The sequence below is a fragment of the Triticum urartu genome, chromosome 5A (assembly GCF_056163025.1).
Source record: "Triticum urartu cultivar PI428250 chromosome 5A, HENAU_Tu73, whole genome shotgun sequence".
Taxonomy (NCBI): domain Eukaryota; kingdom Viridiplantae; phylum Streptophyta; class Magnoliopsida; order Poales; family Poaceae; genus Triticum; species Triticum urartu.
Genome location: NC_141877.1, coordinates 350,631,105 through 350,646,620, shown reverse-complemented (window position 1 = coordinate 350,646,620; position 15,516 = coordinate 350,631,105). Strand labels below are relative to the sequence as shown.

Below are 15,516 nucleotides of genomic sequence, written 5' to 3'. Positions count from 1 at the left end.
ACCATTATCAAAAATAAATTAGTCATCTAGGATTCGTTCTAGGAATAATTCCGTTCAAGCCACTAAGTAATTCTGATATTCGGTGGCAGCCACTTAAACTTGACGAATTCAGTGTGTGCTGCTATCAAATGCGAAGCAACGCTACATACCTCTAAGTGCCGTCTCCGTCAGTTATCATGTCAAATACAGCAAAGAGGAGACACGCTTGACTTTAGCTTCCGCTGTGATATCATATAATTTGCACTCAATAAACATGGGTACTCTCAGCATAATAGCACATCCCTAATTTTCGCCCACCTCGTGTGGCATGTCATATATCAAAGAGAAGCTTTGCAGCGCTACATACAATGTTACATTTGAATACATGCGAATCCGCTGTGCACCTGAGCAGGATGTATAATACCACTTGTTTGTTCATACAAACACAGGAAAGTTATATATATACCAGTAAAACTGAGACTGTAACCATTCCTAGGGCATATTCACTTGGATTTGTTTCGAAACCGTTGGCCCTTCTTGCCCCCTGAGTTGTTACTTCCACCCCAAGCACTGCCCCAGAAAAACAGTGACATCCAGAACAGAACTGCAAAGAATATCCGTAACGTATCCTGTAATCTTGACAACCTCTCTTGCCAATCTGCCCAAAAGAAAAAACAAGATCTATTACATGCAGCCATGTCACAAGCATGCAACCATTATGTAGGACCTACAATTTTGAGGGAGAAACTGCCATACACAAGAAAACCATGTGCTAAAATGTAGAGAATTGATGGATCCTCACTCCATAAGAACATAATGTACAGAAACCATTCCATTGCTCTGCTGGCTGAAGGCTCAAACAATATTAACTCTTAACATTGACCTTGACTATCTAGATTGACTGTTCCAGTCCAGAGCCCCAGATGCAAGAAGTAATGATGAACTTCAGTAACCAACTAAGGTAATTAATTTCTGTTTGGATGTATCTGTTTCTCAAAATAACCTATTGCTGACATGCTTCGAAGAAAACCTGTGGATCTTTTGATGAAAGATGCTCTGGGTGTTCTCAAAACAGCACGGACTCCAGCACAAAGACTAAGGAAGAGAGACACTGTGTGAATATGCAGTGGGCATTGTTCTTCTATGTGTATGGTAAGTAAGCTCTAGGCCATTTGAGACTGCAACTGAAGCTTCTTGTCAATGAGGTTTAAGGGTACAGGCCCTAGGCCAATGAGCTACAAATGTTTGCAAAGTATATTGTTAGACTTTGTGCTTCATGATCCGGCTGTGAGGTTAGACCATGTTTGAGTTTGTGTGTCACCTAGTAAAGTCTTTGTATTTATTCAAAAGTAATTGCAGCAAGCTATTTAGATCCACACAAAGAAAAGGAACCGGTTAGAACGCCAAACATTGAATGACTTGGTGTGAGTAGGTTTCAAAAGAGGCGTGCGAAGATGCGCGGCAAAAGCTATGACCCTTTGGTCATTGAGGATTTTGATTGGGACTATATATGGGTTGACCCAAGAATTCCACCACATCGAGGTGCTTCAGGGTGTCCTGAGGACATTATGGCTATGTTTGGTTTTAGCCCAAGTTTGCTCTACCAGCCAAAGATTTGACCAAGCTTTTGCTTTGCCATGAGTTGGCCAACATTAGCAAGAAAAATGAACTAGAGTTGGCTAAGAAACATCAGCTTGACAAAAAATTAGCAACGATAAAAATTAGCTGCTGCTCTTGAGCGAAACACTGCCTCCGGTGCCACGAACTCCCACAATGACGCAGGAAATAGGAGCATATGGGACGTCATATGGAAAATGAACGTCCCAGAGAGAATCAAGATCTTTGGCTGGAGGGTTGCTACGTGCTCGTTAGCAACAAGAAGAAATAAATGTAAACGTACAATCGTTCATGACAATGTGTGTGACATCTGTGGTAATGGAGCTGAGGATGAATACCACGCCGTCATCGCATGCACTAAGAGTAGAGCCCTAAGGTTTGAAATGAGAAAGAAATGGGCTCTACCGAATGAGAAGGAGTTCAGATACACCGGTACAGACTGGCTACAAATTCTGCTTGACAAGAATAATGCAGAGACAAGAATCAGAATTTTATTGCTCACTAGCAAACATGCCAGTGCGTTGCACCGGGAGTGATAATTGGCGTGTGTACCAAAATGTCCATCGACACGACAATGAAAACATTCGGACGGTGCCACTCGGTGACAGCAGGGAGGTGTCCACCAAAACGTCCATTAGCGTGTCACAGAGACATTGGGACGGTGCCACCTGACGGCCGCAGAGAGGTGCACACTGGTCTAGCAGAAATGTATATTGGTGGCGCATTAAGAATCATATTACACATATGATACTCTTGGTATGATTTTTGTACGCGAAGTCTGATCACACCAAACATGAATAAATCAAACTGCGGCAAAATCATTACATTGACTATATAAATCTCCCATTCTACTGATTTTAAATCAAAAGGCGGCTCTATTTGTCCGGGGCCTAATTTTAAATCTCCCATTCTAAGCCGTTGTGATAAAATTGGAGCTATTTTTAAAGCCATTAGGGTGGGAGGTGAGATCATGAGTTCGACCTCCCACTCAACCTTTTTTTCCTTGGCCCGTGCATTTAATTTTAGGCTGCTCTCAATAGACCAAAAAAGTGTTGTACAGGCCAGTTTGTGAGCGCGGCCCAGGATAAAGCTGAGGAGAGATCTATCGATCTAAAACACGCACAGAGTCGGCTCACGAAAAAGAAAACAACGCGCAGAGAGATCGATCAACGTACGAACGCACAGGAGGGAACAAATGTAAAAAAAATCAGGGGATGGATGAAACCAAACCAAGAATACCTATTCCCTTTAATAGTACGTATAGATATAGATATAGATATAGATGTGGAGAGCTTGGTTCCTGCGGGACAATTGTGTCCACAATGACGGGAAAGAATCAGTATCGCGGTCCGTGATGTTTCTGGTTGGGTATGATGAGGAATTGAAAAATCTGGACCAACCAGCTACGGGAAACAAAGGAAAGAGCAACTGGGCTCTCACTGCTTCTGCCCCTGTCCAACCTAGGGATGTGAGTGGAAACCGGGAGGCTCTGCCTGAGGGGACAGTGAAACTGAACTCTGATGCAGCATTCCTTCCGGACGCCGAGGCGAGCTGGGCGGGTGCAGTAGCACGTGACCACAGGGGCCAAGTCTTTGTCTCGGTGAGCAAAAAATTGAGATCAAGCGGGTCAGTGGAAGCTGCAGAGGGACATGCCATGTTGATTGGAATACAGATGCTGTCGGCTCTGTACAACGGCCCTCTAATCATTGAAACTGACAATGCCATGATTGCAAAAGAGCTTGAGAATAGAAAACAGAACCGATCCGAGTGTTTCTCAATTGTCAGTGAAATCAAACATGCCCTGCTGGGTTTCAGTAATGCTGCAGTCAGACACATCCATGGGGACAAAACAAGTTGGCTCACGCTTTGTCTGCCAGGGCCAGACATGGAGAAGATTCGCTGACTATAGCGAATGTGCCGGAGCAACTCTGCTCCCTGATGCTATCTGAACAAGCCGACTGATGTGTGGAGAGTGTGATAGTCATCCTCAAAAAAAAAAAAGCCACCTGTTTGTGCGTTGCACCATTGCCAACATCATATGGAGCTCGCTTCTTCAGTGGGCCAATCTTCAGGCTGTCACACCCCACCATGGATCAGGAGCTCATTCCATGGTGGATTGGTGTGAAGGACTTCTACCACGGCATAGACAGTAAGAGACTGGACTGCCTGTGTGTCTTGGTGGTTTGGGCTATCTGGCGTGAAAGGAATGTTCGCCAATAAAATCACGCCAATTCTGCAGATCGTCCATCAGCTTAAGGCTCATGCTGGTGTTCATGAAGCTTTAGCTCCCCTAAGAATACCATTTTACCCTTCAAAGAAGGGCACTCAGTTTTTTAAGGTAGTAATGGAAGAGTTGGTTGGAGTACGGATGAAGCTTATCCCGTTGGATTCACATAGGTAGACACTCCATTATCATTGAGGGTACCGTAGAAGAACTCCTAGGTTACAAGTCATCTTATCTTAACTAAACAAACAACTAGTATATTTTTCGTCTGAACCAAGATGAATCCCATAGAACATGAATTCGCACCCACAGAAAAAGAACGCCTCAAATATGGAAACATTTATGCAGCAAACTACTCTTGTTTCTAAACATAAGCCTCTAAAAAGGCTTATTATTTAGGAACTGAGGGAGTTTTTTTTTTGGGGGGGGGGGGGGGGGGGGGGGGTAAGATACGGTCAGGCTCCGCCCCTCATTCGGCCACGGGTATTATCTTGGCGGAAATTTGTAAGGTGCCTTTCAATCGCCCGAAATGCCAATTTTTAAGTTCGTGAGAGACGGCTATCAAGAGCTCCCGAAATGACCAGCAACAATAAACTGAAAATCAATCCTCTAGAGCCTCTAATCCCTAACTACAACTGATTGGAGGGTAGTAGTATAAAACTATAAAAACTACAGTAAGCAAACGGAGAGGTGAGAGGCAGTGGCGCTACCTTGAGGAGATGGAGGCGGTGGCTCGGAGGAGGGCGGCAAGGGTCCGGCAGCGCTTCGGCAGCGGAGGCTGAGCCAAGAACTGCAGCCACGGCCCAAGGCGGAAGTAGAAACCGCGCCGGCTGGTGGTGGTGGTGGCTTGAAGCGGAGGTGGGAAGGACAGACTGGTGGGAGGGCGGAGGAGGTGCAGGTGGAGGTGGAGGAGGGGAGATGTAGGAGACGAGGGCAGCTCGTCGTCGCCATCGGTGAGAGGTGGTTGCTAGGTTAGGGTGGGAGGCAGGGAACGTACCTGGGCACCAGGTCTTGTGTGGTGCGCCCGGTGTTCCCCATTCCGGCTGTGTGCATACTAGAAAATTCATAAAAATGTTATCCAAAATAATTAATAACTTTGTTTTAATTCGAGCCTTTTTAAGTTTAACTATTTTTATAGAAAATTAATACAGTGTATTGAATGGGCATAGAAACTCGCAAAACCTGATCAATGTGTTATTACACACCATAGTTTATATTCAATTCTGATAGGATGCCGCTAACGCCCACACGCACAAGTGTGGTGTCAGTCGAATACCCCACACACCCTATAACACACAGACTGCGCTACGCCACCGCATGCATGCATGTGAGAATCTTTTTGATTTCTTAGTTTTTAAAATGTTTTACCTTTTAAATGAAAATTCCAATTGAAAATCCATTTTCATCATTAAATTCCTTGCGACGAGATCTTTGAAACTAGATCTCCTATCAATATATTTCGACGAAATTTTTTTGGGTTAAAAGTTGTCATGTCTATTGCACATGAATTACCATAATGTTTACACTGAAATTGCCATGATATGCTTCAGCTATTTTCTTCTACTAGTAAATGCGCACGTGCAATGCACGTTAATATTTAGGAATATATTAATTGCATGCGAATATTATGTATGCTATTATTTGTGTGTTAATCTATGATTAGTACAATATTTGGTATGATATTAATTGCATGTTAAATATGTTTAACGCTCGCCATTGGAGCAGTCTAGATTGTTGGATTAACTTAGTTCGATGGCCGAGATCAATTAGATCTGCCCCTTTGGGTCTTTTTATATTGGTATAGATATTTTAAAGTAAATTTTGACATATTATAAAACAAGAAAATAAAAAACTATACTTGCCATGAACCATAATCTAAAATTGACATGATACATGCACTTAAAATTGCCATGGTTCATACAAAATTAATTTTCATGATCAAAATACTGGAATTGCCATCACCAAAAAATTAAAATTGCCACACGGCAACAAATATTGAAACAACATTTCGGCAATTAAAATGTTACCATGCCAACATAATCTGAACAATGATAATATAAATAAAATAATCAACAATTAACATAACACATAATAACCTTAATTTGAAGCAGTGCAACACTAGATTCATATTACATAAGACATAATAACCATAATTGGTAGCAGTGCATCACTAAATTCATATTACATAGTCTCATTTGAAGTACACTTTATAATAGGCATTACAAAAGGGATAGTCTCATCAAGCACCAGCTAACAACAACTCAAAGAAGATCGGGATTGGCTTTCAAGATTCGCTTGAACGATGCTTTTCGGACTTCATCATTCATCTTCACAAAGTTAATGCCTTTTGCCTTATGTTCTGTGAGATAATCTAAAACAGCCAAGCGCTCATCTTGCTCAAACACAAGAAGGTCCATGACAGCATTGTACAAGTCAGGGTGTGCCTCAGCATGGCAAGTGTTGTTGATAGCACTTGCAATCTCATGCATAGCATCAGTCATGTTGCTACACTGGATTGAGTCCTCCTCAGTCAAGCCAGATGCCCTCTTTCTCTTCTTATTTGAAGTAGGAGAAGGGTCCTGAGAGGCACTAGCAGTAGGAAGTACCGAGTTAGACCCAGGAAGATGTTGCAATACCTCATCAGTTGTTCCTTGCCCCTCCATGACATCGGGTTTATCTTTGTCTTCCACAACAATAGGCGTTCCGAGTGGCACACTGATGGCCATTGCATAATTCCCGGTGGCTTGCTTATTAGCAAAGCAATTTTCCATATAGTTGTAGTTCTCAAGTGGGGAATTTAGCAATTCAGCATCTGTTGGATGATCCTACAACATCATTGAACATAAGTAATTAAAAAAGACGTCATTTCAGCAATGAGGCATCATCATATGACCAAAAGTAACTCATTTCAACATCAGTTCAACAAAAGTAATTGACTACAACATCATGTCAACTATAAAATCTATGCATTTCTGCAAAACTAACTCATTTCAACACCATTTCAGCAATAAGACAACTCATTTCAGTAGGGAAAAAGGGTTGATACATGTGCATGCATACCTGAGTATGGCCCAAATAGTGTTGTTCTTCTAGAACTACCATCTTCTTGTCATCATCCCAAAGTGCCCCACTTAAACCCTTCAAATAAACAATCCTTGTCCACCTATTCCGCCACTTGCGAATATGATTGTGCACTTGAGTAATAGACACGTCATAACCAACGAAAGCAGATATACACTTTGCAACTTTCAATTTTTCAGCCTCTTTGAATCCTTTGTCAGTCTTGGCACCTCTTGCCGCCACCTCTGAAAGACCTTTCAACATCATTGCCGACATAGGCGGAGTCCAATTCATGACCTTGGGGGCCTTCTTGGGAAGAGCACCAACATTTGGAACCTCCAGCACGTCATCATCCATCTACACCATAAACATTCCAGAAGTTAATAACACATTCCAGCACCTAAAATGATATTCCAGCACATAAAAATGATATTCCAGCAGACAAAAGCATATTTCAGCACATAAATAACACATTTCAGCACCTAAAAATGATATTCCAGCACATAAATAACACATTCCAGCACCTAAAAATGATGTTCCAGCACCTAAAAAGCATATTTCAGCAGTCAAAAACATATTTCAGCACATAAATAACACATTCCAGCACCTAAAAAGCATATTTCAGCAGCACAAAAACATATTTCAGCACATAAATAAAGCAATACATCAATTGTTTTACAACACCAAGTCACACATCAATTGTTTTACAACACGAAGACATGATACATCAAATGTTTGCTAGCCCTCTATTTGCCCACATATGATTTGCAAATTCATCTCGCTTCTGAGCCCAAGAATGATTGTCATGGACAATATCATTGGGATCTTCATCATTGGGTTCCGGATCCCATGTTTCCTCGGGCGGGAAATATTCATCCTCACCATATTGAAGTACCCAATTGTGAAGAATTGCACAAGTTAGCACTACTTTGACTTGGGTCTTATAACCATGGAATGGCTTATTGTAGACAAACTTCCAACGGTTTTTGTATGCGGCAAAAGCCCTTTCAACCGATGTCCTCAAAGAAGAGTGTCTTAAGTTGAACAACTCTTTAGCATTTTGAGGATGGTTCCCTCGACCATACTCTTTCAAGTGGTACCTCATGTCACGGTATGGTGGAAGAAAACCCGGCCTCACAGCATAGCCCGCATCAACAAGGAAGAATTTTCCTATGAACAAGCAACTATTAGCTATGGGTAGAAATATTAATATACTTAGGTAGTAGACTCTAATTTATTACCTGTAGGAACTTTCAACCCATCTTCCCTCTCCAATGCATTTGCAAGTATGAGGGCATCATGAGCTGACCCCTCCCAACCCGCAAGTACATAGGTAAACTTTAGATCAAAGTCTACCGCGGCCATCACATTTTGGGTAGTCCCCTCTTTTCTGCCCCTAAAGGCAGCTGAGATACTTTTTGGGACTCTAGCAAGCACATGAGTCCCATCTATTGCTCCAACACAATCCTAATTAATAAAGACAAATGGTTATTATTCATAAGTCCCATCAATTGTTTGTCTTTGTTTGAATAAAAAATTTACCTTGAAATATGGATTGAAGCGGGTGCTTTCTTGTATTTTACGATGGCAATGGTTGGAGGGAGGCCGAATCATCTCATCTCTCAACTCCCCAACAGCATAAAGCACTGCCTTAAAATACCTACTAATGACTTCGATAGATCTTCTAAAGATAGGTTGTAGTGTCCTATACCTTTGGTTATGGCCAACTACGTAAAGAAACATGGCAACTTGTTCCTCAATAGAAGTATGGATGCTATCCAACAACAAATTTCTCTCTCTAAATATAGCACACAAACGGAAAAATGGAGCTTTTCTCATTCTAAGTTGATTTGAACAATTTATGTCACTAGAGTGATAAATGTATCTCAAATTTGACTCTCTAGATATGGCACAATCGGCCATGCTTCCCACGGTTATCCTTGGTGTTTGTTGCCTAGATCTTCTAAACATGACCATCATGTAAGCATACAATCCAGCCACTAGACCGACTCCTCTCACAATTAGTTGCCTTTGTTTTCTTGCCAATTCATCCATCTATGACAATACAAACAAATAACAGGAAACTTAGCACACCATAATTTTTCAGCATGACAAGCAATGAACAGAGATAAGTAGTTCAATAAATTCCTATTCCAATTATGATAAGCAATTTTGTCAGCATGACAAGCATGATAAGCAAGTCTCTCTTATTCCACTTTAGCTCTAGCCTGTTCAAGGTGGGGAGCCGAGTCAGGAACAAGATCTCTTCTCTGTTCTTCCCTGTACAGCAACAAGAGCTCTACCCTGTTCAAGGTGGGGAGCCGAGGCAGGAAGGAGGGATAGGGGAAGGAAGAGAGGAGGAAGGCGAGGGAAGGGAAGGGACGGGCGGATCTGCTACCTTCAGCACGGTGGCGGCGGCGAGTTGAGGACGGCCAGGAGTAGGGGCGGGCCGGTGACGAGTCGAGGACCGGCCAGGCGTACGGGCGGGGCGGCGGTGACGTACACCTTCAACACGACGGCGGGGGGTTGAAGAAGGAGGGGCCCGGCGGGGGGGGGGGGTAGGGCGAGGGGATCGACGGCGGGCGGGCGCTGGCGGCTAGGTTAGATGGGGTCGCGCGAGGGGAGGGGGGAGCGGGTCGCGCGAGGGCAGGGGCGGGGTGGTCGTTCGAGAGAAAGTGGGTCGGGGGGAGATTTTTCTCCTGTGCGGTCTCAGCCTCGCTCGACCCGGCAGGGCTGTGTGGGGTGCTTCGACTCAGCTATGTGGAGGCCCTTTTTAGCATCGGTTCGACTATGCCCGAGGGAGCCCATACAGTCTACCAAACAGAGAAAAGTGGGTCTGATAGGGAACTTTTAGGCCTATACACTCTTCATGCATGCTACCAAACACACCCAAAGAGAATACACACTCTCTTTTTCTACATAAAAAAGGAAACATTTCCCTACAGACGACCGGCGGAGCGCTTGGCCAGTCGCCCCCTCGCTCGCCCGCTCTTACAGGCGGGAGCAAGCCAGCGCATGCGTTTGGTGGGCCTCAAGCACTTTCTTTATCTCTTCCATGCTGCTTTTTCCCGCTTTTTCTACTTATTTTTCCTTTGACCTTGTCTCTTCTTCCTCTCCCCTTACCTCTCCAGTCCCACGCATCTCAAACTGCTCCCCACTGATAATACAACTATTGAGATTTCTTGCTGGAACCAGTGGTAAATTTTGCTGGAATCAGCGTTGATTTTTTTGCTGCATGGGTGCTACAACTAGTTCTGTGCAACCCACAAAGCTGCAACCAGCACCTCAAAAAGCTACAACCGATCATGAAACAGTTTCAACCAGAGATGGCGAAAGTTAGGGGCCAATCAGTGCTAAAACCATTGACAAAAATAGCTTCACTGTAGATGAAAAAAGCTTCAACTAGCACTATGAAAAAGGAAAAGGCTACAACCGTTGACAGAAAAAGCTTCAACCATGGATGCAACAGTCGCGATGGATGCGTCCATACACAACATCTTCCTCTTTTTTATGGAGTGCTGCAACCGACCGCGGGAGATGCTACATCCGGCGGCGAGGGATGTTACAACCGAGATTTTTTTGTTAGAACCAACAATAGGTTTTGTCACTGATTTTTTTGCTGGAACCAGTGTCTTGTTTTGCTACTACCGGAAGCTTCATTTGCTACTACCAGCGACAACATTTTTTGCGACATAATTCGCGAAGATGATGCAACCTCGACGATGGGCGACAACGTTTTTGCTGCAAACTATGATATTTTTTGCTACCACCGGCTACAGGGTTTGTTACCACTTTACACAACGGCCGGCCAACGTTTTTTTGCTACAACCACATCATTTTTTTGCTGCAACCGGCAACCACAAAAGTTACATCCAGTTAACATTTTTCCTACAATGATGATAGCGGACGGCATCGGTAATCTCTTTTTGCTGGAAGCAATAAACTTTTTTGCTACAACTGGCATCGTTTTTTGTTGGAACCAACAAGAGCCTCGAGCGGGCACACAACGAGGTACATCATGAGCTGAATGACAGGTGCTGCGGCCGGCGGTCGGCACCACCGGACCTGCAGCCATCTCCCACAAGTGCATGTTGTTGCATGCATGGAGCTAGCGAGAAACGCCGGCAGCGAGGGGCAGCGACCGGTGGTAACCGACGGTGAGGGCGGCGATCGGTGGTGACCGACGGCGGGGGCGGCGACGGGCGGCGGTTCTTCAAGGTTTGCTACATCGTTCATCCATGGCGAGTCTTGGCGACGATGCTGCTTTGTTTTTTTCCTCAGCTTTTTATTGGATGCGCTTTATTTGGAGAAAACGATTCAGGATCTGACGGTTAAATATAATCAAATCAAACGGTCGCGCGGTGTCCGGCCGAATTGATTGCGTCGGTGCGCCGACGCAGAGTAGTCACCAAGGCGCACACAAGAACTCATCTCCCTTGCCCCGTTCCTCTTTCTCGACCCCCCCTCCCGAGACCAATTCTCTACATTTCTTTCCATAATTGCTATTACATTATTTTTTAATTTTATTTTTGCATCATCATGTGATCATGCCATTAAATATTTACAAGCCAAATTAAAACGTAAATGAATAAATTACATAGATCTTTGACCTATTTGAAATGAGAGAATTCACATGGTAGTTCTCTTTATAACCAATGAACATATCCTCCTAGGGAGCTAGAATAAAACATTCCATTAATTTGGGAGATCACCCATAATCACACTTGTAGTTTAGTTTTCTTTGGTTCCAAATATTTTAAATCCATGTCTCCAAATACTTTTCAAGTTGTGGGACTTTGATTTCTGTTGGACCATCTTCTTCTCTCTCTCCCTAGCCGCCCAGCCCAGTTAGGCCTCCTAGCAGCCGCGACTCAAGGCCCAGTCCAATCTTATCTTAACCCTAAGCCTCTCATCTCTCGATCGGTACGCTCCCCACCCAACACTCGTGTCCTCACGATCCCCTTGCTGCACCGCCATCCAGGGGGCTCGACCCCATAGCCGATCCTGCGCCCGATCGACCACTGGAGCAAGTCGCTGTGCGAGACAAGCTTGCCCGCCGTTGCACAAGCATCCCTTTCTTGCCCCCCCTCTTGTCGTGCCTTCCGAGGCACCGTAGCCACGGCCATCCATGGCCTTCCCCTGCCTCGTCGTCCCTCAATGAAATAACGCCGGTAACCGTCACCTCCGGCGAACCATGATGTTCGCGTGCTGCCATGACGCCCCCTCATATAGACCTCTCCTTCCATCACACCCGGGCTTTGCTCGCCCACTGCAGGTTTCTAAGCTCTACTGCTACCCCCGACCTTCCTCCTGTGGCAAGCGCCCTGCCTAGCGAGCTCTATCACTAGACCAACACTCGGCCACCTCCTATGTGCACCTCATCGCCGATGCCCTGCTCCTCCCGTTCATTGACCTCCCGTGGAGTGCCGTCACATTTGTCGTGCACTCCTCCTCCTCCAGCCACCTTTAATTAGCCTCAGTTCTCTTATTTTCTTATCTCTTTGTCATGTTTTTTTCCCGATCTCTAACTTCTCCTTATTGATATCCCAGAAAACTCAAAAGAGTATACAAATTTGATAATTGAATATAAAGTAGCGATGTGAGACTATTGGACTATTGAATAGATGAATTAGCCCTCAGTTATAAACGTCATATCATGATGGACCCATAATGTGTTGTCGTTACCTAAAACTGAAAGCTTGTTACCAGTATGGCACATAAAAAATAGTACCGTACCTAGTACGGCAAAAAGAACAGTACCACCTCAGATATAAAAAATATCTAAAATATATAATATGGGTGAACAGATTAGAAAATTGGAGAAACACACGTTGCTTTATCAGTAGATATAGATATACCGTTATTTACAACATCAAATACATATACTAAGATAATATTTTTGAGGATGAATCTAATATTACTCCTATAAAGGATGTTAGCGTACCCGCCTTCCTGGGCTGCTCGTTGGCGAAGAGGCTCCTGGTCATCCGTCGCGCGATGGCGTGGCGCGGGAGCCTCTGTCGGCCACTCATGGTCGTCTGATCTGCTCGGACGGCTCGTGCCCGGACAACTTGGTTGGGGGGGGGGGGGGGAGTCGATGACGGAAGGACTGGAGGGTTCATCCAAGACCACCGCCATTGGGCAGCTTCAGGCACGCCTGCAGGTGAGGCACCACACGCTCTCCCGCATGCACTAGGCGGACATGCCTTATTGTGAGGTCCATTCTGGGTGGACCGCCGAGCGCGCCCCGGGCCACAATCATTGGCGCGTATGGTCCACCCAACATTGGGTGGCTTCGGGTGCGCGTGCGGGTGAGGCCCTACGTGGGGCCGGCCCAGCAAAGCCGTGACTGAACCCGCTTGGTGGTGTCCTGGTCTTTTCGGGTTAGTTCGGTCATGCCAGTCGGGTCGTGCGTTGTGGTCGCAATGCTGGCGCATGCGTGGGGCCTGTTTCGGGAACCATCATGGAAGTTTGTCCCGTGTTGGCTTGCCACCGTGGCCTCTTAGCGGCTCTCTGAGCCGTATGATCTGCCCAGACGGCTCAGACCCGAGCAATCCAGCTAGAGGCTCCATGATGTGTGGACCGCCCAATCGCTAGGGCTACCATCATTAGGTGGCGTCAGGCGCGCCCACGAGTGAGGCACCTTGCGCTTGATTGTGCGCACGGATGAGTATGCTGAGCCCACCTGATGGCGTCATTGTTCCGCACTAGGCTGGTCCGGTCAAGACAGGAGGTGCGGTCTATGCAGCCATGCTCTCTCGTGTGTGGTCCCGGCTTGTCAGCATCATTCGTTGCGTGCTGGGTTGGTTTGATGGGGTCCTATGATGGGGGTGACTACCACCAGGGAACCCGACCTCATAGTCTACAAGGGGCCCACTAGGCCCAATGCAAGGAGCGAACCCTAGAAGGCGAAGAGGACCTTTGTGGTCTCCAAGACTAGAAGACGACATCGCCCAGATCCCATCTATCATGTAAACCCTAGCTTTTTCCTGCCTATATAAAGGGAGGTCTAGGGTCCTCATACATCGTTTATTCACAGATAGGAAACTCCCGGTAGCAATCTCGTACACCATTGTAACCCCTCGCACGAGGTATCCCTCCATTATGAACCATCAAAACCAGCAGGACGTAGGGTATTACTCTCTAGAGGCCCGAACCTAGATAAACCCCTCGTGTGACTGTTGACCCATGACTTCTAGCTACACTTGCACCCCTACCAAGGGATCTGATGGTATTTTGCACCTCCAGTTCATGTGCCAGGCACGAGCGGCACTGGCTAGAGATCGATCTTGGATCAGATCTTTTTCTGCCTCTAGCGACCTACCGCCGGGAGAGAGCCTAACCTTTGGCTCCTTGACGTTTGTCACTGAGGGGACAAGCCAGGTCAACATCTGCCCATCGACCAGCCCCATCATCTCAGGGTCTCTCAAGGGACCACGCGACAGTCACGCTCGATCAAGTAGGCATTGCTACTTGTGAGCTGCGTTTGGATTTCCTCGAAAAGGAGAGGATGATGCAGTATAGTAGAGATAAGTATTTCCCTCAGTTGCGAACCAAGGTTATCAATCGAGTAGGAGAATCACACAAAGCCTCGTGAACAACACCTGCACACACAAAAGCAAATACTTGCACCCGACGCAAACAAGAGGGTTGTCAACCCCCTTGGCGGTTACTAAGGATTAAATCTCGTAGTGGTCGATAAATAAATTATAAAGATAAAATAAAAGGAAATAGAAAATTGCAGCAAGGTATTTTTTGTTTCTATACATGATAAAAGTAGACCTGTGGGTCATAGTTTTCACTAGAGGCTTCTCTCTAACACATAATGGGTAGACAAATTACTGTTGGGCAATTGATAGAAAAGCGCATAGTTATGACGATATTCAAGGCAATGATCATGTATATGGGCATCACATCCGAGACAACTAGATCGACTCCTGCCTGCATCTATTGCTATTACTCCACCCATCGACCGCTATCTAGCAAGCATCTAGGGTATTAAGTATAAAACAAAGTAACGCCTTAAGCAAGATGACATGATGTAGACAAAGTAAACCCAATCAATATGAATACACCCCATAGTTTTACCTTAATGAAAACAATACAAATATGTTTCTTGTCCCCTACTTTGTCACTCGGATGTAGCACCGCAAGATTGAACTAACTACAAAGCACCTCTCCCACTGAAGATAAATCAATCTAGTTGGCCAAACCAAACGGATAGATCAGAGAGAAATACAAAGCTATAACAATCATGCATAATAAAGTTCAGCAAAGACTCCATTAATATTCACAAATATTCTGATCATAAACCCGCAATTCATCGGATCCCAAGAAACACACCGCAAAATAAGATTACATCGAATAGAACTCCAAGGACATCGAGAAGAACATTGTATTGAAGATCAAAGAGAGAGAAGAAGCCATCTAGCTTCTAGTAATGGACCCATGGGTCTATGGTGAACTACTCATGCATCATCGGAGGGCAGTGATAACCCACAAGCATAGGGGATCGCAACAGTTTTCGTGGGTAGAGTATTCAACCCAAATTTATAGATTCGACACAAGGGGAGGCAAAGAATATTTGAAGGTATTAGCAACCGAGTTGTCAATTCAACCACGCCCGGAGATTAATT

At 45.1% G+C, this 15,516-nt stretch overlaps 2 protein-coding genes across 2 annotated transcripts; both read right to left on the bottom strand.

Moving 5' to 3' along the window:
- Positions 1–210: 210 nt before the first annotated feature.
- On the bottom strand, positions 211–4,863 carry LOC125508946 (uncharacterized). The gene is made up of 2 exons (XM_048673766.2): positions 4,531–4,863; positions 211–637 (listed from the first exon to the last, which is right to left on the bottom strand). Exons 1-2 carry the CDS (start codon positions 4,769–4,771, stop codon positions 483–485), a joined length of 396 nt encoding a protein of 131 aa, XP_048529723.1. The 5' UTR covers positions 4,772–4,863; the 3' UTR covers positions 211–482.
- Positions 4,864–6,081: 1,218 nt separating this feature from the next.
- LOC147971356 (uncharacterized) lies at positions 6,082–7,237 on the bottom strand. Its single transcript, XM_087522767.1, has 2 exons — positions 6,881–7,237; positions 6,082–6,645 (listed from the first exon to the last, which is right to left on the bottom strand). Exons 1-2 carry the CDS (start codon positions 7,235–7,237, stop codon positions 6,082–6,084), a joined length of 921 nt encoding a protein of 306 aa, XP_087378893.1.
- Positions 7,238–15,516: the final 8,279 nt, after the last annotated feature.